Source organism: Ranitomeya imitator, chromosome 7 (genome assembly GCF_032444005.1).
Source record: "Ranitomeya imitator isolate aRanImi1 chromosome 7, aRanImi1.pri, whole genome shotgun sequence".
NCBI lineage: Eukaryota > Metazoa > Chordata > Amphibia > Anura > Dendrobatidae > Ranitomeya > Ranitomeya imitator.
The window spans coordinates 45,523,344-45,546,572 of NC_091288.1; the positions used below are offsets into that span (position 1 = coordinate 45,523,344).

General features: G+C 43.7%; 1 protein-coding gene across 3 annotated transcripts in view; it reads right to left on the bottom strand.

Annotated features, from left to right (window-relative positions):
- Nucleotides 1-518: 518 nt before the first annotated feature.
- GPR155 (G protein-coupled receptor 155) overlaps nt 519-23,229 on the bottom strand; it is a 49,385-nt gene continuing 26,674 nt past the window's right edge. The window contains exons 9-16 of one of the 3 annotated variants that reach the window (XM_069733175.1): nt 20,846-20,936; nt 18,432-18,636; nt 16,056-16,151; nt 15,356-15,492; nt 15,141-15,236; nt 12,767-12,831; nt 11,125-11,265; nt 519-1,423 (exon numbers count right to left, since the gene is read on the bottom strand). In XM_069733175.1, coding sequence (XP_069589276.1) covers nt 1,201-1,423; nt 11,125-11,265; nt 12,767-12,831; nt 15,141-15,236; nt 15,356-15,492; nt 16,056-16,151; nt 18,432-18,636; nt 20,846-20,936 — 1,054 coding nt within the window. In that variant the 3' untranslated portion in view covers nt 519-1,200. Of the gene's footprint in view, nt 1,477-2,963; nt 3,210-11,124; nt 11,266-12,766; nt 12,832-15,140; nt 15,237-15,355; nt 15,493-16,055; nt 16,152-18,431; nt 18,637-20,845; nt 20,937-23,229 lie in introns of those variants that run through there. The other 2 variants (XM_069733176.1, XM_069733174.1) reach the window with 2 other exon arrangements.

Sequence of the window (23,229 nt, forward strand, 5' to 3'; positions counted from 1 at the left end):
CATGCTTTTAGTTTAGGCACTAATGTAATAAATATAAGGATATTCATTTCCAGGAGTTAAAGGGAACTTGTAAGAAGAAGAAGCAGCTATAAATGCGGGATGTGCTGCTCACAGGGGTGAGGTTTTCAGCAAGTTTCACTGTACATTGCCTTTCAGCCATTTGCCATCAGGCAGAACAGAAATTTTAATTTTCATGTGATACTGAAAAAAAAAACAATATAAAAACACAACCAATGCACAGCTAAATACAGAAAGGCTGCATAAAACAAGGGGTTAATTGGCACTATCACTTAAATACCCAAGATGGCCAAACTGCCTCTTATTTCTTCTTCTTCTTCAGGCAGTACTCGCACTGAAATCTCGCAGGGCTCTAGATGGATTGAGGTGACAGATTTCTGGGGGCAGATGCATGTGTTAGGTATGAGATCTTTATGGCATTTTCACCATTTCCACGGCTGCAAAAAAGTATGGTGAAAAAAAATAAAATAAAATCTCAATTCCTTTCCTATATGAAAGTCTATGGGTTCAGATTTTTTTCACAGATCCATAGACTTGCATTGCCAGTCTGTGCACGCACGTCTCAGATTTTTCACCAACCACTGGGTCCGGGGAAAAACGCGGACATGTGAATCATCCCATTCTCTATTGTCGGTATGAATGCTATCCGTGGAAGAAGAAGAAAAAAAAAAAAAGTATACTAATGCATGAGCCCAAACGAGCTTTCCCATTGCACGTTCCCTGCTACAATTAGTTTAATAGGAGGGGAATCCAAGATGGAGAATGTGCCGACCACATGGGGCGGCCATGTTAGCGATACGAGAATTAGTGTAACACGTTCTGTAACTTATGGGATGAAGAAACATAAGTTCTAGTAACATGTAGTGTCTGTGCATATAACCTGCAGGTCGTCTCCTGGATCGGGGGAATGGAGGCCATGAAATCTCTAGTAGACGGCACCTGCTGCATATATGGCACAGAATAATCAGTAGCAACACAGTAAAGAGTAGCTTGTCATTGCACGTTGGTGAAAACGTAACCCAAGGTAATGAGATTCTTCTCCTCGTGGTGCTGAAGCCCACTAGGCATACCCCTAGCCCCCCAGGACTCTGCGGTTATTGCATAGGCAGCTCTGAGAATCCACCGCATTTCACATATGGCTTTATAGATGCAAGGAAGGGGGCGATGCGACGGGTGAGGGATTCATCTGCGGTAGGCAGGAACGCGTTTTGTCCTCAGCATGCGGTAGTAAAGGTTTTCATCCCGAAACTCAAACTCATCTGTGATATGTTGGATGACGCCTCCTTTCAGCAGTCTCTCTCCGTATTTTACGGCTTCGCCGCGGTCCGATGCCAGTCCAACCTCAACAAGCCAGCTCACCAAATCTGAGCCCAAGAAGACTCCTCCGGACGTCCTGGGACCACACCTGTATGTCAAAGGAAGGATTCACCCACAAGTTCTGTAAGTCTTGTACCAGCGCTGGGGATTTATCAGCAGGTAAAGAAAAACAGGGAGGAAACAGGACAGCATGATATAGGCGTGTTAGGAGCGTTCATCACAGGGTTAGAGAAGATCACAGGCCGGTGGAGAGGGGCACAAGTGTGGCCTTATTATATCACCACCCCTGTACAGACCACACACTGGAAACGACACACAATTCCTGGTGGGAGACATGATGGCTATGGACAATCTAGATTAATCTTAGAGTAATTTTATAAACTAGAGGTTTGTTTTTTTTTTAAATAAATTCTCTGATCATGCCACATTGCAGAATAAAATGTACCCCAAGGGTGCTCCGTCCCACAATTCAGTATTACAATTCCCCCTTCCCCTAAAAGTCAAAAACAAATTAAAAAAATGTAGAATGCTATACAAAACAGTGCACAAATGTGGTTTATTTCAAACCCTTTCCAAAACGAGAGAGGTCTGACCAAACCTATTCTCATCCGTCCCGGCCAGAAGGGCACAGTAAGGGGTCAGGGATGGGCAACCTCCTCTTGCCAAAGCTGAAGGAGAGCTCCTGTTCTCAGGATCTTATCTCCACTACCATCCCAGGGTCTGCAGAGAGCCTCAGTCTTGGTCTGCGCCCCATAACCCCCAAATAAAGGGGAACAAGGGGTTACCGTAATACGCAGACCACGTGGATGCTCTGTAAGCCAGGGAGCAGTAACATTTGGGGGAAGATTACAATAAAGTCTGATAAAATAGACATCTGGCTAGACCAGAGAACGCTTTTTTTTAATTCTTTAAACATCTCAGGATACAGTCACACATCTGTTTCAGTTTGTCTTCCATCTGTCATCCATTTTGCAGCTGTTTTTTTTTTTTTATAACAGTAAGAAATTGAAGTAGGTAATCTTTCGGAGGTTTTTGACTAATCCATTGCTAAGTGACAATGGAGGAAAAAAAAATTGGATGTTTTACGATTTTTATTAATTTTTGCAGGATGCCCCTAGACTTGAATGGCCAAGCCTGATCTGCCACAAACGGATGAGAAGAAGATATGCACAGAGTTTAAGGCTTTATTCACACATTGATATCTGTATGCCAAAACCAGGAGCGACCAAAACACAGAACAGGTGTCAATTAGTGATGAGCGAACATGCTCTGATAAGGTGTTATCTGAGCATGCTCGGGTGCTAACCGAGTGACTTCAGAGTGCTCAAATTATATGTTTGAGCCCCCGCGGCTGCAAGTCTCACGGGTGAGAATAACAGATGTGTGAGTGTAGTCTAGGATGAAGTTAAAGAAGAGGGGATCTTGTCTGGCGACATTGGGATTATGGCCATTATATTGCGCCCCCCCACATGAAATATATCATGCCCTTTATTACTAATTCTTGTCTTTAATTTACCTGTGCACTACGTGAAAAACCTGCAAAAGATCCATCCTGGCCCCATACTAGGTAGAAAGGTTAATGCATCATACCAGTCTCTGTATGGAAAAGTTACTCATCCTCTGTAATATATATTTATAAAGTCTACTTTATTAGATTTCCACTGCTAAAGGCAGAAGCTTTAAACACTTCTCGATCTTGTGGCCTTAAGTAGATATCATCTTCCCTTCCAGTTGTACAGACAGACAAGGGCCTGTGATATGTAAATGGCATTATGGATCCCATTATTGGAGGCAGGGTCGCTTCTTTAATACTCCGCAGAGCCGTGCACTCTGGGCTCACGTGACTGTGAGGACAAACGGGACACAACGCTCTTCTAAAGGACAATACAAATGAAATCATGCATTGTTACAATGGGACAGAGAGGAAAAAAAAAAAGGGATGAATGAAGCAAGCGTGAATGCGAGACAGATGGAGACACATTCATGGTCAAAACACAGCAGCAAAATGTGTGCAGCATATATGTACATCCACAAGAGGGCGCCCCCTGTGCACACAGAACGCAACATACAGGTGAGAATATGAAGACATGGCAAACAAAGCTGACGGCTTATAGTCCTCCCTGTCCACCATGGATCAAATTAATTATTGTAGCAGAAAATCCAGTATTACCGATTTCCAGCTAGAGATCAATGGAAAAAATATATAGATGTACCCTTTTCCGATAAATGGTGAATGTAGACATCTACTTCGGACTGATTACTTGGAAGTAAATCAATCACTAAGTTATACATTTCTGAAAGTGTTGGTTGGCAATTTAGAAGGCAGGGTTATAAAGATTATCCACTACAGGACAATCCCGTAGGCCATGTTCACATTGCACTTTAGGCTACGTAGTTGTACCGTCGGAGCTTTTGTCTGAAGATCTGGAAAATGGTAGTTACCTGCCGATAACGGTATTTCTCTGATCCCATGATGGCACCACGGAGAGAGGGGTCCGCCCCCAGGGACAGGAAACCTACAGATGAAAAAGGGCGTACCTCTCTCCCACATCAGTTGGATTACAGAGCCTTATACAGAACTTCAGCTGCAACTCAATATTTGTACAAATTAAACTTAACCAAATTAACTTAACAGAGGCACCGTGACTAAAACTAATTACTGGTACATTACCAAGTGCACACCTGTGTGTTAAAAGGGAGGGAATATACGGGTGCCATCATGGGATCAGAGAAATACCGTTATCGGCAGGTAACTACCATTTTCTCTATCCCCATGATGGCACCACGGAGAGATTTGAATAGATAGCTCTTAGGGAGGGACCACTGCCTCTAGAACCCTTCGCCCAAAGGTAGGATCAGAGGAGGTCAAGTCTAAGCGGTAATGCTTGAAAAATGTAGACTGGGAAGACCAAGTGGCCGCTCTACATATCTGTTGTATCGAAGCGCCAGCTCTCTCCGCCCAGGATGATGCCACTGCTCTGGTCGAATGAGCCTTTATATTCTCTGGGATGGCTGTCCCGCAGGATGAGTAGGATAGGGCGATGGCGTCTCTTATCCATCTCGCTAACGTGGCTTTCGATGCTTTTTGTCCCTTCCGTGGACCCTGGAAGCAGACAAACAAAGCCCTATCCTTCCTGCACTCCCTAGTGGCTGACAGATATTGGATCAGGCATCTTTTTACGTCTAGGGTATGCAGTGTTTTTTCCCCCTCATTTTTAGGGTTGGGACAAAAGGGGGGCAAAGAGATTTCTTGCGTTCTATGAAACTGTGACGATATTTTAGGGAGGTAAGCCGGGTCAGTTTTAAGAATGACTTTGTCATCAAGTATCTGAATAAAGGGTGGACATGAGGATAACGCTTGTATATCGCTGACACGACGAGCCGAGGTTAGGGCCACTAGGAGTGTGGTTTTTAGGGATAAGATCTTTAAAGGAACTTCTGTCAGGGGCTCAAAGGGAGGTTTGGTTAGAGCGTTTAATACAAGGTTTAGATCCCATGGAGGAGAGTTGTGGAGGGGAATGGGTCTGGATCTAGATGAGGCTTTAACGAAACGCATGACCCATCGATTTTTGGCCAAGTCATAATTATACAGTGCTCCTAAGGCTGCCACCTGGACCTTTAGAGTGCTTGCAGCTAACCCTCTTTCCAGACCTTTCTGTAAGAACTCAAGTATTTTCCCTATTGGGATCTCCCCGGACGGGTCTGCCCCTGATACCGACATAAACTTTTTCCACACTTTCCCATATATTCTAGTGGTTACGGGTTTTCTACTCTGTAATAGAGTGGACACCAAGTTGGGAGAGAACCCTTTATCCCTCAGCAACCTCCTTTCAAAAGCCATGCTGTCATGTGTAAATTTTTTACATTGGGGTGAAATACTGGACCCTGGGACAGAAGTTTTGGAGAGTCTGGTAGAACCCAAGGACTCGATATGGACATGTTTCTTAGCCAAGAAAACCATATTCTGCGGGGCCAAAATGGCGCTATTACTATCACTGTAGCTCTCTCCTCCCAAATTTTCCTCAACACTAAGGGGATGAGCGACATTGGAGGGAACGCATAGGCGAGATGATAGTTCCAAGGAATTGTTAGCGCGTCTAGAGCTACAGGGTTCCCCCGGGGATCGATTGAGCAGAATGTTTTTACTTTGCGGTTTTGACTGTTCGCGAATAGGTCTATTTCTGGTAGACCCCAGAGATTCACGATTTGATCGAAGACCAACTGATTTAGCTCCCACTCTCCCTGCTTTAAGCATGTTCTGCTCAGGAAGTCTGCAGTCTGGTTTTCTGAGCCCTTTAAGTGGAGAGCTGTCAAGGACTTTAGACTGTGTTCCGCTATGTGGAAGATGGATTGGGTTACCTCCATCAGTGCTCGACACCTGGTGCCCCCTTGGTGGTTTAGATATGCGACCACTACTTGGTTGTCCGAGAAGACTTTTACATGATGCACGTGAAGGAGATATAGAAAATGTGTTAGGGCCAGCTTTACCGCTAACAGTTCTTTCATGTTGGAAGAGTCTAGCTCTTGACTTCTGTTCCAATTCCCCTGTGCCACTTGATCGTCTATGTGTGCTCCCCAACCCCAGGGGCTTGCATCTGTCCTTAGAATTTTTTCTGTCGGTAGAGCCCAAGGAACCCCTTTGGTTAGATTCCCTGGGTCCGCCCACCATGCTAGGGAGTGTATCGTGTTTGGTGATATACTTAACTGCTCGTCTAAATTCCCGTGCAGAGATATGCCTGAATCTAAAGTCTCCCATTGTAGATCCCGGGAATTACATTGTGCCCACTGTACGGCCGGGATACAGGCAGTCATGGAGCCCAACAGGGACATTGCTTTCCTCAGGGTAGTGACTGGGGATACCGTCAGCTGCAACACTGCCTGTGTCATTTTCTGAATCTTCTCCTGAGGAAGATAGCATTTCTGGGTGATCGAGTCTAGGACTATCCCTAAGTACTCCTGTACCTGGGATGGCACCATCTTGGACTTGGCTATGTTTAGCAGCCACCCTAGACTCGACAGTGAAGTCATGACCTGATTCAACTGTTGTTCGCAATGTTGGAATGAGTTCCCTACTACAAGGAGGTCGTCCAGATAGGGAACTATTAGGATGTTCTGCTCCCGTATGTGGGCCATTACTTCTGACATTATTTTCGTGAATACCCGAGGAGCAACAGCTATCCCGAAGGGGAGAGCCCGGAATTGGAAGTGTTTTACCTCCCCCTGGATATTCACTGCCAGTCTGAGATATTTTTGATAATCTCTGTGGATGGGCACATGGTAATATGCGTCTCGTAAATCTAGAACAGTCATGAAACACAAGGGAAAGAGTATTCTTACGCAAGATTTTATTGTCTCCATTTTGAAATGTTGTATCTCTAGGAAACTGTTTAATTTTTTTAGATTGATGATCGTTCTGTATGATCCGTCCGGCTTCTTGCGGAGGAAGAGGGGAGAATAGAAACCTGTGCCTCTTTCCTGGTATGGGACTTCTTGCAATACCCCTTTCTGGACTAAGTTCAGAATTTCCTTCTGGAGAGCTGACTGTTCGTGTGATTGTTTTTGAGGCGTTATCATGAAGAAGTTGCCAGGAGGGACACGAAATTTGAATTTGAGGCCTTCTCGTATAATGCCTAAGATCCAGGGGCAGTTTGAAATTCTTTCCCAGGCTGGAAGAAACTCGGCTAGTCTCCCTCCGACCCGGGGAATACCTTCATTGGGATTTTTTATTATCAGGAGGGGGGGGGTTTGTTGAACAAGAAGCCCCTGTTTTTATTTCTTCTGTCTTCCCATCCATCCTTATTTCCTTTTGGGGGTCTTCTCCGCATAAACTTTCTGTTCCGAAAGGAACGTCTATATGACTGGTTAGGGAATCCGGGTAAAGATTTCTTTTTATCCCCCGCTTTGTCGAGGATGTCATCTAATGTTGATCCAAACAGAAATTCCCCTTCGCAAGGTATTGAGCATAACTTGGTCTTCGTTTGCAAGTCCCCCGGCCAGCACTTTAGCCACAGGGCACGTCTTGCTGCGTTGGAAAAAGAGGCTGACCTGGCTGCTAATCTCACTGAGTCCACCGAAGCGTCCGCCAAAAAAGCTGCTGCCCCTTTCATCATGGACACTGACTTTTGTATTGTGTCTCTTGAGACTTTTCCCTTTAGCTGGGAATCCAAGTGTTCGAGCCATACCATTAGAGCACGGGCCGTGCAAGTGGCTGCGATGGCTGGCTTTAGACCACCTCCTGCTGCTTCCCATGAGTGTTTTAAGAAAGTGTCTGCTTTTTTGTCCATCGGCTCTTTTAGAGTGCCCATGTCCTCGAAGGGCAGGGCAAATTTTTGGGAGGCCTTTGCTATGGCCACATCCAGTTTGGGTGCCTTGCTCCAGGATGAACAGGCTGGGTCGTCGAACGGGTATTTTCTCTTGGGAGTCAAGAGAACTTTTTTTATCCGGTTTTTTCCATTCTTTCTTGATTAAAGAATGAATCTTCTCATTTATCGGGAATACCCTTCTTTTCTTCTGTTCTAATCCGCTGAACATTATATCCTGTGCTGTTCTTTTAGGACGTTCATCTACCAGACCCATGGTTGTTCTAATGGCCTTTACCAGTGCGTCTGTCTCTTCGATGGGGAAGCAACTGCGTCCCCTTCTGACGATAGTGAAGAGGTCTCGGATGTTGATGAATCGTTAGAGTCAGAGGTTTCACTTTCTGATTCGTTTATGCTGGGTTCAGGAGACTTATGACCTGATCTACTTTTTTCCCTCGGAATTTTAATGCCTTTGAGGGCACTCTCCACCTGATTTTTTATTAATGTTTTCAGGTCTGATGCGAACGCCGGGGACTCCTCCTGAATGGTTTTTTCTATGCAAGATCCGCATAGCTTTTTTTCCCAGGAGGAAGGTAGTTCTTCCGAACATATCGCACAAACTTTGTGCTTTGATTTAGTTGTACACTTCCTTCCCTAGAAGAAAAAGTAATCTCGTATTACATTATTACTTTCACGTAGATCACTCACCCCTTGTGAATGAGAGATACCGTCTCTGGCCTCGGGACTACATCCACTGGATTCGTCGCCGGTCGTGTAGATTTCCCAGAGACTTGGCTGCGTTGTGACCCTGAGCGACCACTGCTGCTGCGCTGCTGGGACGAAGCATTTCCCTTCCGCTGATGCTGTGAGCGCGGGTGCCGCTGCACCTGTAATTGCTCAGGTGACAGTTGTGCACACTCCTGTGCCTCTTGCTCCTCTCTACCACTTATAGTGGCTCCACTCTGTAATTTTTTAGCAAAGAGGGGATTTCCACGCTTACTCCTTAGGGAACGCTGCTTTTGAATCTGCCGCCGGCAGAAGCGACCATCTGCGCAGGCGCGCGCGTCACTTCCGGTTCGCGGCACAGGCGTCCTATAGGGAAGATATTATTGGGGACGCCTGTGCGCGCGTTCTCTCGTTCCGCCTGCCCCCGCACTTCCGGTTTGGGCGGCGGTGATCGGCGGTGCTGTGGGGCGCTTTCTGCTCTAGCGCTCCTGCGCCCGCCATGGAAAGGTAGCCACCGCTACCTCCATGTACCGACTAGCGGTACAGAGGCTGAATCGGTGACCGCCGTCACCTGCCTCCTTCCTCCCCCTTTTTTTTTTTCCCCCCGGGGAAGGCAGGCTGGAACCTCTTCACTGCCTCCCCCTGCCACACTCACCCATAGGGCCCGCCGACCCCAGCGGTGGTGCTTCAGGGTCGGAATAAAAGGGGGGAGAAAACCCGCTGTAACCAGCCGAGACAGGGCGCCCCCTGTCAGGAACCGACCGGCCAGCTCCCTGGAATCCCACGAAGAATCCTTCAGGTACGTGCTGTAGGTTCCCCGTCAGGGACAGGAAACCAACTGATGTGGGAGAGTGGTACGCCCTTTTTCATCTGTAGGTTTCCTGTCCCTGGGGGCGGACCCCTCTCTCCGTGGTGCCATCATGGGGATAGAGAAAAAGGGATTCGGTTGCTTACGCCGCCGAGGCCAATGCTGTGATCATGCAGACGGGGTCACTTTGTGCTCGGTCAGACATCCTTTTTGGCCCTATCCATAACAAAAAAGAAGACAGCGCCACACCGGTCAGTGAAAAAAGACTTACAGATTTAATCTGCCATCTGCGGCGACGTTTCGGTACAATGACCTTTATCAAGGATTGATAAAGGTCATTGTACCGAAACGTCGCCGCAGATGGCAGATTAAATCTGTAAGTCTTTTTTCACTGACCGGTGTGGCGCTGTCTTCTTTTTTGTTATGGATTGGACTTTGTAGCTGGGCTGACCCCCTGGCAGTGACGTGCGCCACTAAGCCTATGAAGGCCGTATGGGTGGAGGGTGCGGTTTAACGCATTTTTTGGATCCTTTTTGGCCCTATCTGCCCATTTCAGTTGGGCTCCAAAACAAAGTCAACCACGATTTGGTGTCCGCTTCAAATAGGTGGATACAGCAGAAGATGACATCTAACCGAGCACAAAGAGACCCCGTCTGCATCATCATCATCATCATCGGCCCCGTCAGTGCAAACATCCATTGTTTTCCAGGGGTTCAGACAGAAGCCCGCTGACTGTGGGCTAAAATGCAATATGAACGTGGCCTTATTAACTCCACTGTCCATAAAATAAAATAAAAAAAACCCTGAATATTTACCTTGCAGACCGACACCGTTCTGACAACGTCAACGCTTATGGCACAAGACCACCGGGGAAACAATGCGGACATCAGATAAACTATGCCAGTCCAGAAGATAATGTGTGATGCACAGTGGAACTGTTAGAAGGGGTTATGCTGTAGTGAACAAACTCTTTAAAGGGAACCCATCAGCTCGGAAAACGCCATTTACCTGCAGATATAGGGTTAATCTGCAGGTAAATAGTGGTTCAATGCTTTCCCGCTGCTGTACTGAAAGCTTGGCTACTGGGAGAAAATCAACTCCTATCCTTCCATGAGCCGCCGGCTTTCAGTCATGGGGCGAGAATGGATCAGCTATGGGCACTGCCCACTATACTGTGAGCTGTAAGAACACCCCAGGACTACAATTGACAGCTGTCTGTGCACTGATGCGCTGAGCCGGCTCCCAACGTACCTGGGCGTGATTACAGCTGCCGTTCACAATGTGCGATGCCCGTAGCCGCTCTATGACTGAAAGCCAGCGGCTCCTGGGATGAAAGCACTTTATTTTCTCCAGTAGCTGCACTTTCAATAATTTGGCTGGGTAGCGTTCGAATGTTATTTACCTGCAGGTAAGTATTTTCTGAGGTTCCCTTTAAGACGGTAATACCTACAATGCCATGTTTTAAAAAGTAAATCTGACCGAATGAATAAGGAATCATATCCATCGACTGAAAGCCAAAGCAAATCAGCCCTTATGGATCCCCCTCATAGAATGGACATGTCCCCAGTACAAAATATCCGATTGATCCTGCATCATGTTTGCAGGCATTACTTGTATGTGCAAATCATGCAGTGTGCGTACGACTGATGTGCCTGAATTGCTATACGAAGACATACAGCTCACTACAAAGCACGACACCGACACATGTAGACGTGTACAGGAGAACCCACAGGGGGAAATAAGTGGCGATAACATGGCCTGACATGGCTCCCAGAGCCTCCCATTATGGGATCCAGATTACACCAGTCTGGGTTTTCTGGGACTTTTCACTTCTTCTTGCAGTTGTCATTTGAGTTTTGCATTAAACAATATTACAAATCCCCTGTAAAGCTAAAGTGTACCCAGAAAAGTTTCCTAAACCACCACAACATGTTCTCTAGTGCAATCCGGTGATACCTTCTCTCCCGGACAACTTTCCTGACGCACAGGTCTTTGTGGTAATGTACAAACTGGTGGCAGGTCATTCGGATTTCCTCGGGAAGCCGGTTCTCCTCGGCCATCACATTTGACTCTCTTCCCTTCCAGAGGAACTGAAGTCTGAAAAACGTATAAAAATAATGCAGAGCGCAGCACGGATGCAATATCTATTGGGGACATGGAAGTCAGCCCTACAAATCTCCTACAGCCCCGGATGATGTAGGACGCAGCGTCAGTCACACGTGGTAGATGGAGAGTTTAACCATCTATTCGTGTTTGGGAATCTGATTGATCAGTGCAGTGAAATGGAAGACCCTGCAATCTGGAAGGGCAAGATGGACGATCAATCGCACTCTTTATAAATAGCGAGTACTACACTGAACATATATACAGTAATGTGGCGGTCACAGTGCATAGGCGCCATCACACGAGAGCACAAGTCCCAACTTTAAAGTAGAAGGATATATATTAAAGTATGCACACAGAAATAGTGCACTACAATACACCCTCCAAGACCCCCATAGAGTGATACCTCACTACACTGAAGTCCCCATGGTGCCCACCCACACAATATGATGCCACCAAAGATGACCCCTCTCTGTAGGATGCTCCCACATAGTATTATACCCACAGGGAATTCACCCCCAAAGAAAATTGCTCCTCAACACAGCATGATGCCCCTTTACAATATGCCTCCAGTGGCCCCTCAACACCGTAAGATTCCACCTCACAGTATGATGCCCCCACAGTGACTCCTCACAGTAAACCTTCAGTGCCTCAACACAGCATGATCCCCCATTGTGCCCCCTTTACAATATGCCTCCAGTGCCCCTCCTCAAGGCCTCAACACATTAGGATTCCCCTCAACTTAACATGATGCCCCCATAGGGCCCCTCAACACTGTAGGATACCCCCACAATGACCCCCTCAAAGCCTTAACATAGTAGGATTCACCTCAAAGCATGATGTCCCCACAGTGCCCGCCCTCAAGGCCTCAACACAGTATGATGCCCCCACAGGACCCCCTCAACACAGTATCAAGCCCTCACAGGACCCCCTCAACACAGTATCAAGCCCTCACAGGACCCCCTCAACACAGTATCAAGCCCTGACAGGACCCCCTCACCACAGTATGATGCACTCACAGCCCCCCCTCACAATATGTTACCTCCACTGTTTCCCCAACACAGTACTGGCTCACTAAACTTTAAAAAATAAAAACTGCACGCGCCCCACCATTTTCGGTGTCAGTCCGACCCCTAACTCTCAGACTCATGGTGGCTGAAACACGCCACTGAATACATTACAGCAAAATATAAGGAGGCGACTGTCTGCAGCCACCACTAGAGGGCGCCAGGAAGATAACTGTGTACAATGAACCTACTGGGACAATAGGCAGGAAGCCCCACCGTTCCCTTATAGTGGGGGTCCTATACGGTTTAGTATGGGTTACTTTCGATCTATCCATGCAGATAAATTACTGAATACTTCAGTACTGTGTGGCTTTATTATCCCGGTCCAAAATGATGATCAGACGTCTGCAAAAGTATTTGACAGCAGTGTTTTGTATTGAAAAAAAACAAAGAAAAAAAAGCAGAGACATGAGACACATTAAACATACCTTTTCTTGCATGGAAGGATAATCAAGTGTTTATCCAAACCAAAAATGGCAAATGACAGGAAACCCTGCAGAAATTGTAAGGAGCAGAAGTTACCGTGCGTACAGGATAGTCCTACTGCGAAGAGCTGCAGCTCGTGAACGCTGCTAATATTAAGGTGGATCTGTCACCAGAGGTACATAAATAAATTGCGTGCATTATTAGATAGATCTTAGACCTGATGGAACTTGCGTTCTTACTATGACAATAAATGTCTGAATTCAATCAGCTTTGAAAGTTTCTAAGCTTTGGTATTAAAGTAAGCATCCTGGATAACTTGATCCTAATTATTAAGCAGGAAATATTCAGAAATAATAGGGTCGCAGCAGGAGGACGTTACTGATATTGTTCACTATGGGTGAGTGATAGCATTCTATTGGGGCATGTAGGGGTAGTGGGGATTTGCCCTTTTTGGCAGTGTTTACAGGAATCTATGTGTAGAACCTATATTGTCTATCCACTAGGATCTTAACATCCCCCTATACCCTCTTTTTAGGATTTGCTCTATTTACCCTTCTATATTTGCACTATTGGTCCTTATCTCCTGCTGTGCTAGCAGGTTCCTTGTATTCATCCTCTCTTTTGTGTTCTGCCTTTTGATTTGGCTGTTATTGTTGATAATTTTAAGTGTATTAATAAAATGATTGTTTTATCTTTTCATTCCGTTGGTGTTTATTGTACTCCGTGTTCTCTAGTATTTAATATATTTTGGGAGTAGTACACTATTTATTATCTTTAGAAATACCCTGGTTTAGGGAAAGAGGGGAAAAAAAAAAAAAAAAAAAAAGAGACAAGTGCGGCGCTTCCTCTGAGCGTAATACGTTTTTACCAACAAGTTAAAAACATTTCTTTTATTTGTAGTTATGCTCACCTTCTATCGGTAAGAAATGCACGTTGAGATTCTCAAGGAATCAATTCTTTAGGCAACTCTTCTTCGTATGTTGTATAATCCAATAAGGTGTGCAGCTCACTTTGGAGAACTATGTGTTGATCCTGCTTCAGATCCACATAGGTGGCAATTTCAAAGAGAAAAAAAAAAAACTCCAAGTAAATGTGGCGCTAAGCACCTACGGATTTTTTGAATTCATCCACTTCAAGTGAAAAATGTTAAAAAATTCATTTATTTTCTCAAAATTTATAGTGCTTATTGTATTGTTTGTTCTTTTTGTTTTTTTACTACCTGATGAAGGCTGCACTGTAAAAATAGCAGCCGAAACGCGTTGTACTGTTTTTTAAAAAAATTTACAAATATATTTTATTTTGAGAAAATAAATGAATTTTTTAACATTTTTCACTTGAAGTGGATGAATTCAAAAAATCCGTAGGTGCTTAGCGCCACATTTACTTGGAGTTTTTTTTTTTTTTCTCTTTGACACTATTTATTATATCTGGCTGCATATATGCATTTACTCAGGGAGCAGGGCTATTGCCCTTCTCGGCCTTGGTATTTTCTTATATTTGTTTTGATCTTTGTTCCAATGTTCAGAAATAAGTACACCTTCAGGCCCAGGAGCATTGTTTAAAGGTGTCTGGTGAAAAAAAAGTTATCACTAGTGATGAGTGAACGTGCTGGGATGAGGTGTTATCTGAGCATGCTCAGGTGCTAACCACAGGATAGGTGCCAACTTATGATGGGTGGAGGTCCTACCACTAGGACTCGTGCTGATCGGCAGAAGCTGGAACTCTTATCCCCGTTAGAAGACCTACAGCTATGTGAACACGTTACGGAATGGTGTGCGGATTTTTCCGCACTGTTTTTGCAAAATCCGCAGGTACACCGCACTGCGGATTACCCGCGTTTTTTTTTTTTTTTTTGGCGGATTCCACTTGCGGTTTTACACCTGTAGATTCCTATTGAGGAGCAGATGTAAACCGCTGCGGAATCCGCACAAAGAATTGACATGCTGCGGAAAATACAACACTGCGTTTCCGCACGTTTTTTTCTGCAACATGTGTACTGCTGCAGATCCACAGCGTCAAATCTGCTGCGGATCCGCAGCAAAATCTGCAACGTGTGCACATAGATAGAGATATATAGAATTAGGCTATCTATCTATATACACACACACACAATAACTCCCATAATGACTACCCTTTACCACCTATGAATGCTTACATAAGTTTTTGTTTTTTTAAATATTTTACATTTTTAATATATATTTATAACTCTTAATCTTTCAGGGTACATGGACACGGGACGGATCTGCTGCGGATTCCACAGCGGAGATACTGATGCAGATTTTCTCTGCAGCTTGTTGATGAGATTTTTGTACAATTTCATCCACAACGCTTTCATGTCGGTGTATATTATGTCTTGTGAGTCACGATCGTACCTACCTGACCAAAGTTGAACACGGCGCAGAAAAACTGAAGTTCCACATAAAGTCTCCCGGGTTCCGGATTGAAAAGCCACCAGAAGCAACTGGACACATTCTGTATAAGGGAAATCACACATATATAAATCGCTGCATCTATAAATTACAATGTATATAGGTGAATCCGCACTTTCCAATAAGTTGCAGAAGCACGCTGTACTATTAACATCCACTTACTGCAAAGAGTCCCACCATGAGAAGCAGGCAGAGCAGCACGTGTCTCGCTATCTGCCGGTCTCCGCTGTGCAGCCGGTGCTGCTCCTCCTGGGACAGGGGACATCTCAGGGAGTTGCACTGACTGAGACATTCATGTGCTTTATAGGGAAAAATACAAATGGACGTTGGTGGGATGGATTTTATGCTTTATCAAAAACGGTGTTTAGCAAGTACCCCATGTTATTTAGATGCACTATTGATTTTACTGATGTAGTTACTTACAGCAGGGTATAAGTCCATTTTGTTTCCGTCTTGGGTCTTACCTGTTTAATGGCCAGTGTGAACATGCTCATACTTTGCATGCACACTACAGTTCAGTTTTTTTGGCTAAGTGTATGGGGTAGCTACTATAAGTGGAACTAGACAGACAGTTTTTCTCCTGTAGGACAACTACATTTGCAGACTTTATCCTGATGCACCAGTCAGGTCCTACCCCATCCTATCCCTCCTCATCCATCATATGTCCTACATCAGTTTCATTCTACACTACACAAAGACTAAAGAAACATACTGTAGATCCTCCTTGGTCTGATACAGGATTACAAAAAAGGCATAAAGTAAAACTAAACACCGTTAAAGCAGAAATCTCCACAACCGTCAGCAAAGCACGAGCCGTTTTCCATAGAGCTCAGAGTATAATGGTAAGAATCCGATACTGTACCGTCCTCAATGCTGGGAGCCCGATTTATACTCAGCGGATCTGGGGATTGCGCAGGCTGACACACGTCTCCGTTTTCCTGTCCACAAGCGCAGATCTCTGCAGGTCGGAGACACCACAATGTTATTCCTGCACTGTGGCCAATGTACAAGAGACCCGGTCTGATCTCCAAGTTATATTTTCCAGGACAACACATTTTATGTATATTCCTTTTTGGAAAGGTTAGCAACTTGAAGTTTATGATAATTATGCATCATTATAAAAACCTAGATGGCGGCACTCCAGATCTTGCAGGCTGTCGGGGCATGTTGGGAGTTTTAGCTTCAAAACAGCTGGAGTGGCGCGGATTGACGCCCACTGATCTGGTGCGTGAACACGTGCATTACTTGTAATACTGGCCATATACAAAGCAAGTCACTGAAAAAGGACAAATACAAAAAGCATCTAAGAAAAAAGCAGCCACACTTATCAATACCTGGTCACCATACTAATTCACTGCAGGATAAAGGAGGAGGTAGTGCAGGTGCAAAAACGACTACTGACACATGGATGATAGGCGCTTCATTGGTTGTTAATCAGTATTTTGCACCGATGCTACCTCCGCCTTTATCCTGCAGTGAATTGATATGGTAACCAGGTATTGATAAGTTATGGCTGCTCTTTTCTTAGATGCTGCCGCATCCTGCCGTATGTAGGTATTGTGACAGATAGCCTCAGGTGTGCTCTGCCGCTCAGGACTCCCCTTATTAGCCACATGGGACGGCTCAATTATACATTAGTTTATGAAGAGATCAATAATTATTAATTACCAGATTGTAATTACCCCATTTGTATAATACAAAACATTTTAATCCTACATTCTTAAGATCTCGCTTTCTGGCAGGGTGTGGATATTGCTTGCTTATATGTAAAAGCTAAAAATTAATTGAAATCCTAAAATACTTCTCATAGAGATCTGCCTCAGTCTTTCCAGCTCAATCCTACCAACTAAAGACACCAGCGGAAATATTTCCATCTGGCCTAAGTGTGTGTTAGGCTCTGTTCACTTAGGTTTGTAATGGTTTTTTTTTTTTTTTTTCGTTTTTTTTTTAGAACCCACGATCCTCCTCAAAACTGCTTCAAAAACTCTTCTAAAAAATCATTTCTATGGAAAATCCACTTTGAAGTGAGAGCTTGAAAAATTGCCTGGTGGAAAAACAGGACATGCAATTTCTTTGAAATGGATCCTAAAATAAACCTCTCCAAACCAGGCACGGACCAAATCAAAAAGGCTGCAAAGAAAGATTCAGAAATACTCTTCCAAAAATTCCCAAAAAAGAAGCATCTCCTGAAGCTGCGTCAATTTCAAAAACTTGGGGTTTTTAAACGCCTAAAAAAAAAAAACCAAGCACAAAAAAAAACTAAGTTTGGACATAGCCTTCCAATGCATCAAAGAAACGTGGCACTCACCAAAAGCTTCAGAAATCATAATCTTTTTTATAGATGACTTTTTTGCACTGCAACTTGTGCCTCTACAGACCCGTAGAAGTGCAAGTTTCAGTGCGAAACGGACATCGTCCTGCTCACCCCCTGCCCACCGCTCCACCTGATGTCCCTATCTGAATAAAGGTTTATGATTTCTGAATTGTTAGGCAAGTGCCACCTTTCTTTGTTCAAATTTACAAGTATGCTCATGTGACTCTTCTCGGTGAAGCACCACTAATGTAAGCTACAGACTGGCGGTTGTTCCAGTTGAGGACTGCTGGATTTAACCATCACTCAGGACTGGTGCCGTACAGCGTCACTCACTGTTATTCCAGTGCATCAGCCAGGATCCCAGGTTATAGACTTTTAGCTGGGGTTCTCTGGGATATGTGACCACAGAATTTCCTGCGGACCTCCCGCAAAGGGGGACATTTGCCCTGACTATCCACAACATAAATAGACATGCTGTAGATGTCCCACCTACCGATCTTGTCCGTTTATGCTGGAGGATATTCTTTGCAGGGTGTGCAAGAGATTTGTTAATTCATGCAATATGCTGGCACAAGAGTCTTTTACCTTTTGGGTTCCCCGACGTGGCTTTCGATTACACACTGGTGGTATGAGGTAATTCTTCACGCACAAATTATGTCACACCAGCCATGGTTAATCAAAACCACATCAGGAAACCCGGAAAGTAAGAGGTTCACAAGCCTCCTGTCCAACAGCCAGAGACTATGGACCTGGCCGATGGACCGCAACACGGATTCAATCCGACTAACTCTCGCTGGCACTGTAGAATGTGGCCAATTTTCCAAACGCAAATTTTGCCACTTAGAAACTTGTCCAATTTAGGTTATTTTTTTAAATATCTCACACCAGCAAATATATTTAAAACAAAGTGAATCTTACATTTACCTGTTCTAGAGTCTGATGGTGTACCAGGTAGAATGGGACTTTCAGGTTTGGACTCAGTAGAGGTATCTGCGGTCCTGTTACTACTGCTCTGGGACGAATGACTCAGTACCTGGTAGTTGCCATCTTGTCCACTGCGACTCATGCACAAAAGAGAAATGCCAGATAGCATAATGGTGACACACAGGACCACCGCTGTGCTGATAATCTATATTAATACATAAAGGGATACAGACTCATTTGCATAAATGTCATTTCTTTTTAATTTTTGGTGTGTTTGCATGTTTTTTTGCCTTCTGCATTTTTTTGTAAAACTGCAACAAATTAGCAGGATTTTGTGCCAATAGTTGCAAAAAACATAACATGACGGCAATGTGTGAACATAACAATAAGGCCTCACACTCAACATAAATAAAAATCGGTCTGATGTTGTTCCTGAAAGCTAGGACCAGTGTCATGCGAGTACAATGCGATTTTTAGCAAGTAGCATCCATCCGACATGCGTAATCAATGCCTTATTAATATCAGCTTTTACATACAGTAATTTTTTTCTTTGCTTTTTAACTACGGTAATAAAACAATGTTATGTACAGAGATAGATAGATAGATAGATAGATAGATAGATAGATAGATAGATAGATAGATAGATAGATAGATAGATAGATAGATAGACAGGTGCGTGCTTTACATGTGTAGTTTTCTGTACTTGTATTTATTACAAAATTAAATAAAGAAAAAAAATGTCATGGGGTCCCCTAATTTTTACTAACCAGCAGAAGGAAAGCAGACAGCTGAGTGCTCGTCTCAATAGTCTGGGAAGGGGGTAATAAATATGGAGCTTTATTAATATCAGCTCACAGCTATCTACTTGGCCTTTACTTGTTATTATCAAGGGAAACCCACTCCAAAAAGATGATACGGGGTCCCCCTATTATTAATAACCAGCAAAGGCTATGCAGACAGCTGCAGGCTGATATTAATAGGCTAGGAAGAGGCCATGGATATTGGTCCCCTTCCACACTAAGAACAGCAGCCCCCAGCCGCCTCACAAATGGCACATCCATTTATCAGCTATGAACTCCAGTGACCTTACTTACGTCAGCACTAGACACAGCAGATGCTCGTTCTCATGCTGTGGTCTCTGTGTTCCACCTGGCTTGCAAAGCGGTCGCATCATGCCACCGCTCATCAAACCATCCGGATGTAGCAGAGCTGGAGTTCTTTGTGAACAGTATCACATAGCGATAGTCTGCGGACAGGTGAAGATTACTTCGTTTTTTTTTTTTATTTTGATAATTGAGTAAGAGAGTCAGGGAGTTTTTATTTCAAATAAAGGACTTTACTCTCGGTTTGTCGTTATTACATTTGACTATGAGATTAGTAATGGGGGTGTCTTATAGACGCCTCTCCATTACTAACCCCTGGGCTTACTAACCCCTGGCCCTTTACTAGGCTATTGTCAGCACACAGCTGTCTGCATAGCCTTTGCTGGTTAATAATAGGGGGAACCCACTGGTTTTTTTGGGGGGAGGTGGTGGGGGGTCACCCTTTGTTAATAACCAGTTCAGGTTAAGTAGACAGCTGTGAGCTGTTGTTAATTGCCTGGGAAGCTCCATCTTTATTACCTCCTTCCCAAACTATAAATATCAGTCCTCAGCTGGTTAAGAAAAATATGGTGGTCCCTACGCCATATACGGTATATCTATTCCATTCTGAAATTTCGGGCTGTAAATTTACTGTACTCAGCTGATGAAAAATCAGGTTTCATATGAGATGGGTGTGTCTAAAAAAAATAAAAATAAAAATACAAGTCGCGCAGCACACAGTCTGTGTACCCTGCAATTTGTTTCTTGCACCCATTGACTTGCATTGCTGAGTCTTGTCCGATATATGGCCACTTGCAACAAGCTGTGACTTTTTTTCTCAGTTCAATCCAAGATGAGAAAAAAAACAAAACAAAAAAAAACACAGAATCACTAACACTAGGCAGAGTGCAATCAGAGTATGAGCCCTCAAGCTGATGATTCGCATCTTTTAATATTCTCGCTCATCAGCTGGGATCACATGAGTTTATTTTTCTCGTATGCAAAAAAATGAATCAATTTTCATCAGCATTCTGGATAGTTTTATTATCTGTTCTTGGCCCATGGGTCATCTGTTTTTCTCATTAGGGGAAAAAAAACAAACAAAAAAAAAAACACAGTAACCAGTCAGTAAAAACAGACAGTAGAAAGATGCAAATGGAGTGTGTGTGTGTGTGTGTGTGTGTGTGTGTGTGTGTGTGTGTGTGTTGTGATGAATAGCAGTCATATCCATCACGAGTTAAGAAGTTAAAAATATTCATAATAAAATTAGACTGTACACTGACAAAATGTGCCTATTTCTTGCGCTTTTCCAAGTTTATTTCCCAGACTTACCTGAGCCTTTCCATAAAAGAAAGCATGGTCAATGGTGTCCACATCACGTTGTCCAACACTCACAAGAATACACACTACAAGCACAGGTATGCTAGAAGGATAAAAACAATAGTGAAGAAAAAACACTGTTCAGCCAAAAGTAATACAGAATTAAAGGAAACCCGTCATATCCCCAAATGCTATTGACCTGCAGATATAGTTACATAGTTATTAAGGTTGAAGGAAGACTTTATGTCCATCTAGTTCAACCCATAGTCTAACCTAACATGCCCTAACATGTTGATCCAGAGGAAGGAAAAAAAAACCCATGTGGCAAAGAGTAAGCTCCACATTGGGGAAAAAAATTCCTTCCCGACTCCACATACAGCAATCAGACTAGTTCCCTGGATCAACGCCCTATCAAGGAATCTAGTGTATATATCCTGTAACATTATACTTTTCCAGAAAGGCATCCAATCCCCTCTTAAATTTAAGTAATGAATCACTCATTACAACATCATACGGCAGAGAGTTCCATAGTCTCACTGCTCTTACAGTAAAGAATCCGCGTCTGTTATTATGCTTAAACCTTCTTTCCTCCAACCGCAGAGGATGCCCCCTTGTCCCTGTTTCAGGTCTATGATTAAAAAGATCATCAGAAAGGTCTTTGTACTGTCCCCTCATATATTTATACATTAAAATAAGATCACCCCTTAGTCTTCGTTTTTCCAAACTAAATAGCCCCAAGTGTAATAACCTATCTTGGTATTGCAGACCCCCCAGTCCTCTAATAACCTTGGTCGCTCTTCTCTGCACCCGCTCCAGTTCAGCTATGTCTTTCTTATACACCGGAGACCAGAACTGTGCACAGTATTCTAAGTGTGGTCGAACTAGTGACTTGTATAGAGGTAAAATTATATTCTCCTCATGAGCATCTATGCCTCTTTTAATGCATCCCATTATTTTATTTGCCTTTGTAGCAGCTGCCTGACACTGGCCCCTGAATATGAGTTTGTCATCCACCCATACACCCAGGTCTTTGTCATCCACCCATACACCCAGGTCTTTTTCATTGACGGTTTTGCCCAGAGTTTTATAATTAAGCACATAATTATACATCTTATGGCCGGCGTCACACTCAGCGTATGCAAATACGGTCCGTATATTACGGCCGTAATACGCTGAAAAGTATATATATATATATATATATATATATATATAAAGGGTTAAATGGCGGAAAAAATTGGCGTGGGCTCCCGCGCAATTTTCTCCGCCAGAGTAGTAAAGCCAGTGACTGAGGGCAGATATTAATAGCCTGGAGAGGGTCCATGGTTATTGGCCCCCCCCTGGCTAAAAACACCTGCCCCCAGCCACCCCAGAACAGGCACATCTGGAAGATGCGCCTATTCTGGCACTTGGCCACTCTCTTCCCATTCCCGTGTAGCGGTGGGATATGGGGTAATGAAGGGTTAATGCCACCTTGCTATTGTAATGTGACATTAAGCCTAATTAATAGTGGAGAGGCGTCAATTATGACACCTATCCATTATTAATCCAATTGAATGAAAGGGTTAAAAAAAAAACACACATTATTAAAAATTATTTTAATGAAATAAAAACAAAGGTTGTTGTAATATTTTATTTAACGCCCAATCCAATCACTGAAGACCCTCGTTCTGTAAAAGAAAAATCATAATAAACCAACAATATACTTACCTTCCGCAGATCTGTAAAGTCCAACGATGTAAATCCTTCTGAAGGGGTTAAAACATTTTGCAGCAAGGAGTTCCGCTAATGCAGCACTACTCCTTGCTGCAAAACCCCGGGGAATGAAGCTAAATATAGGTCAATGATCTATATTTAGCTTCATTTGCGGTGAGGCGCCCTCTGCTGGCTGTTCCTAGATCGTGGGAACTATCCTAGAAAGCTCCCAGGCTTTCTAGGATAGTTCCCACGATCTATTATCAGCCAGCAGAGGGCGCCTCACCGCAAATGAAGCTAAATATAGGTCATTGACCTACTTTACCTTCATTCCCTGGGGTTTTGCAGCGAGGAGTAGCGCTGCATTAGCAGAACTCCTTGCTGCAAAATGTTTTAACCCCTTCAGAAGGATTTACATCGTTGGACTTTACAGATCTGCGGAAGGTAAGTACAGGTCCTTCTCAAAAAATTAGCATATAGTGTTAAATTTCATTATTTACCATAATGTAATGATTACAATTAAACTTTCATATATTATAGATTCATTATCCACCAACTGAAATTTGTCAGGTCTTTTATTGTTTTAATACTGATGATTTTGGCATACAACTCCTGATAACCCAAAAAACCTGTCTCAATAAATTAGCATATTTCACCCATCCAATCAAATAAAAGTGTTTTTTAATAACAAACAAAAAAACCAT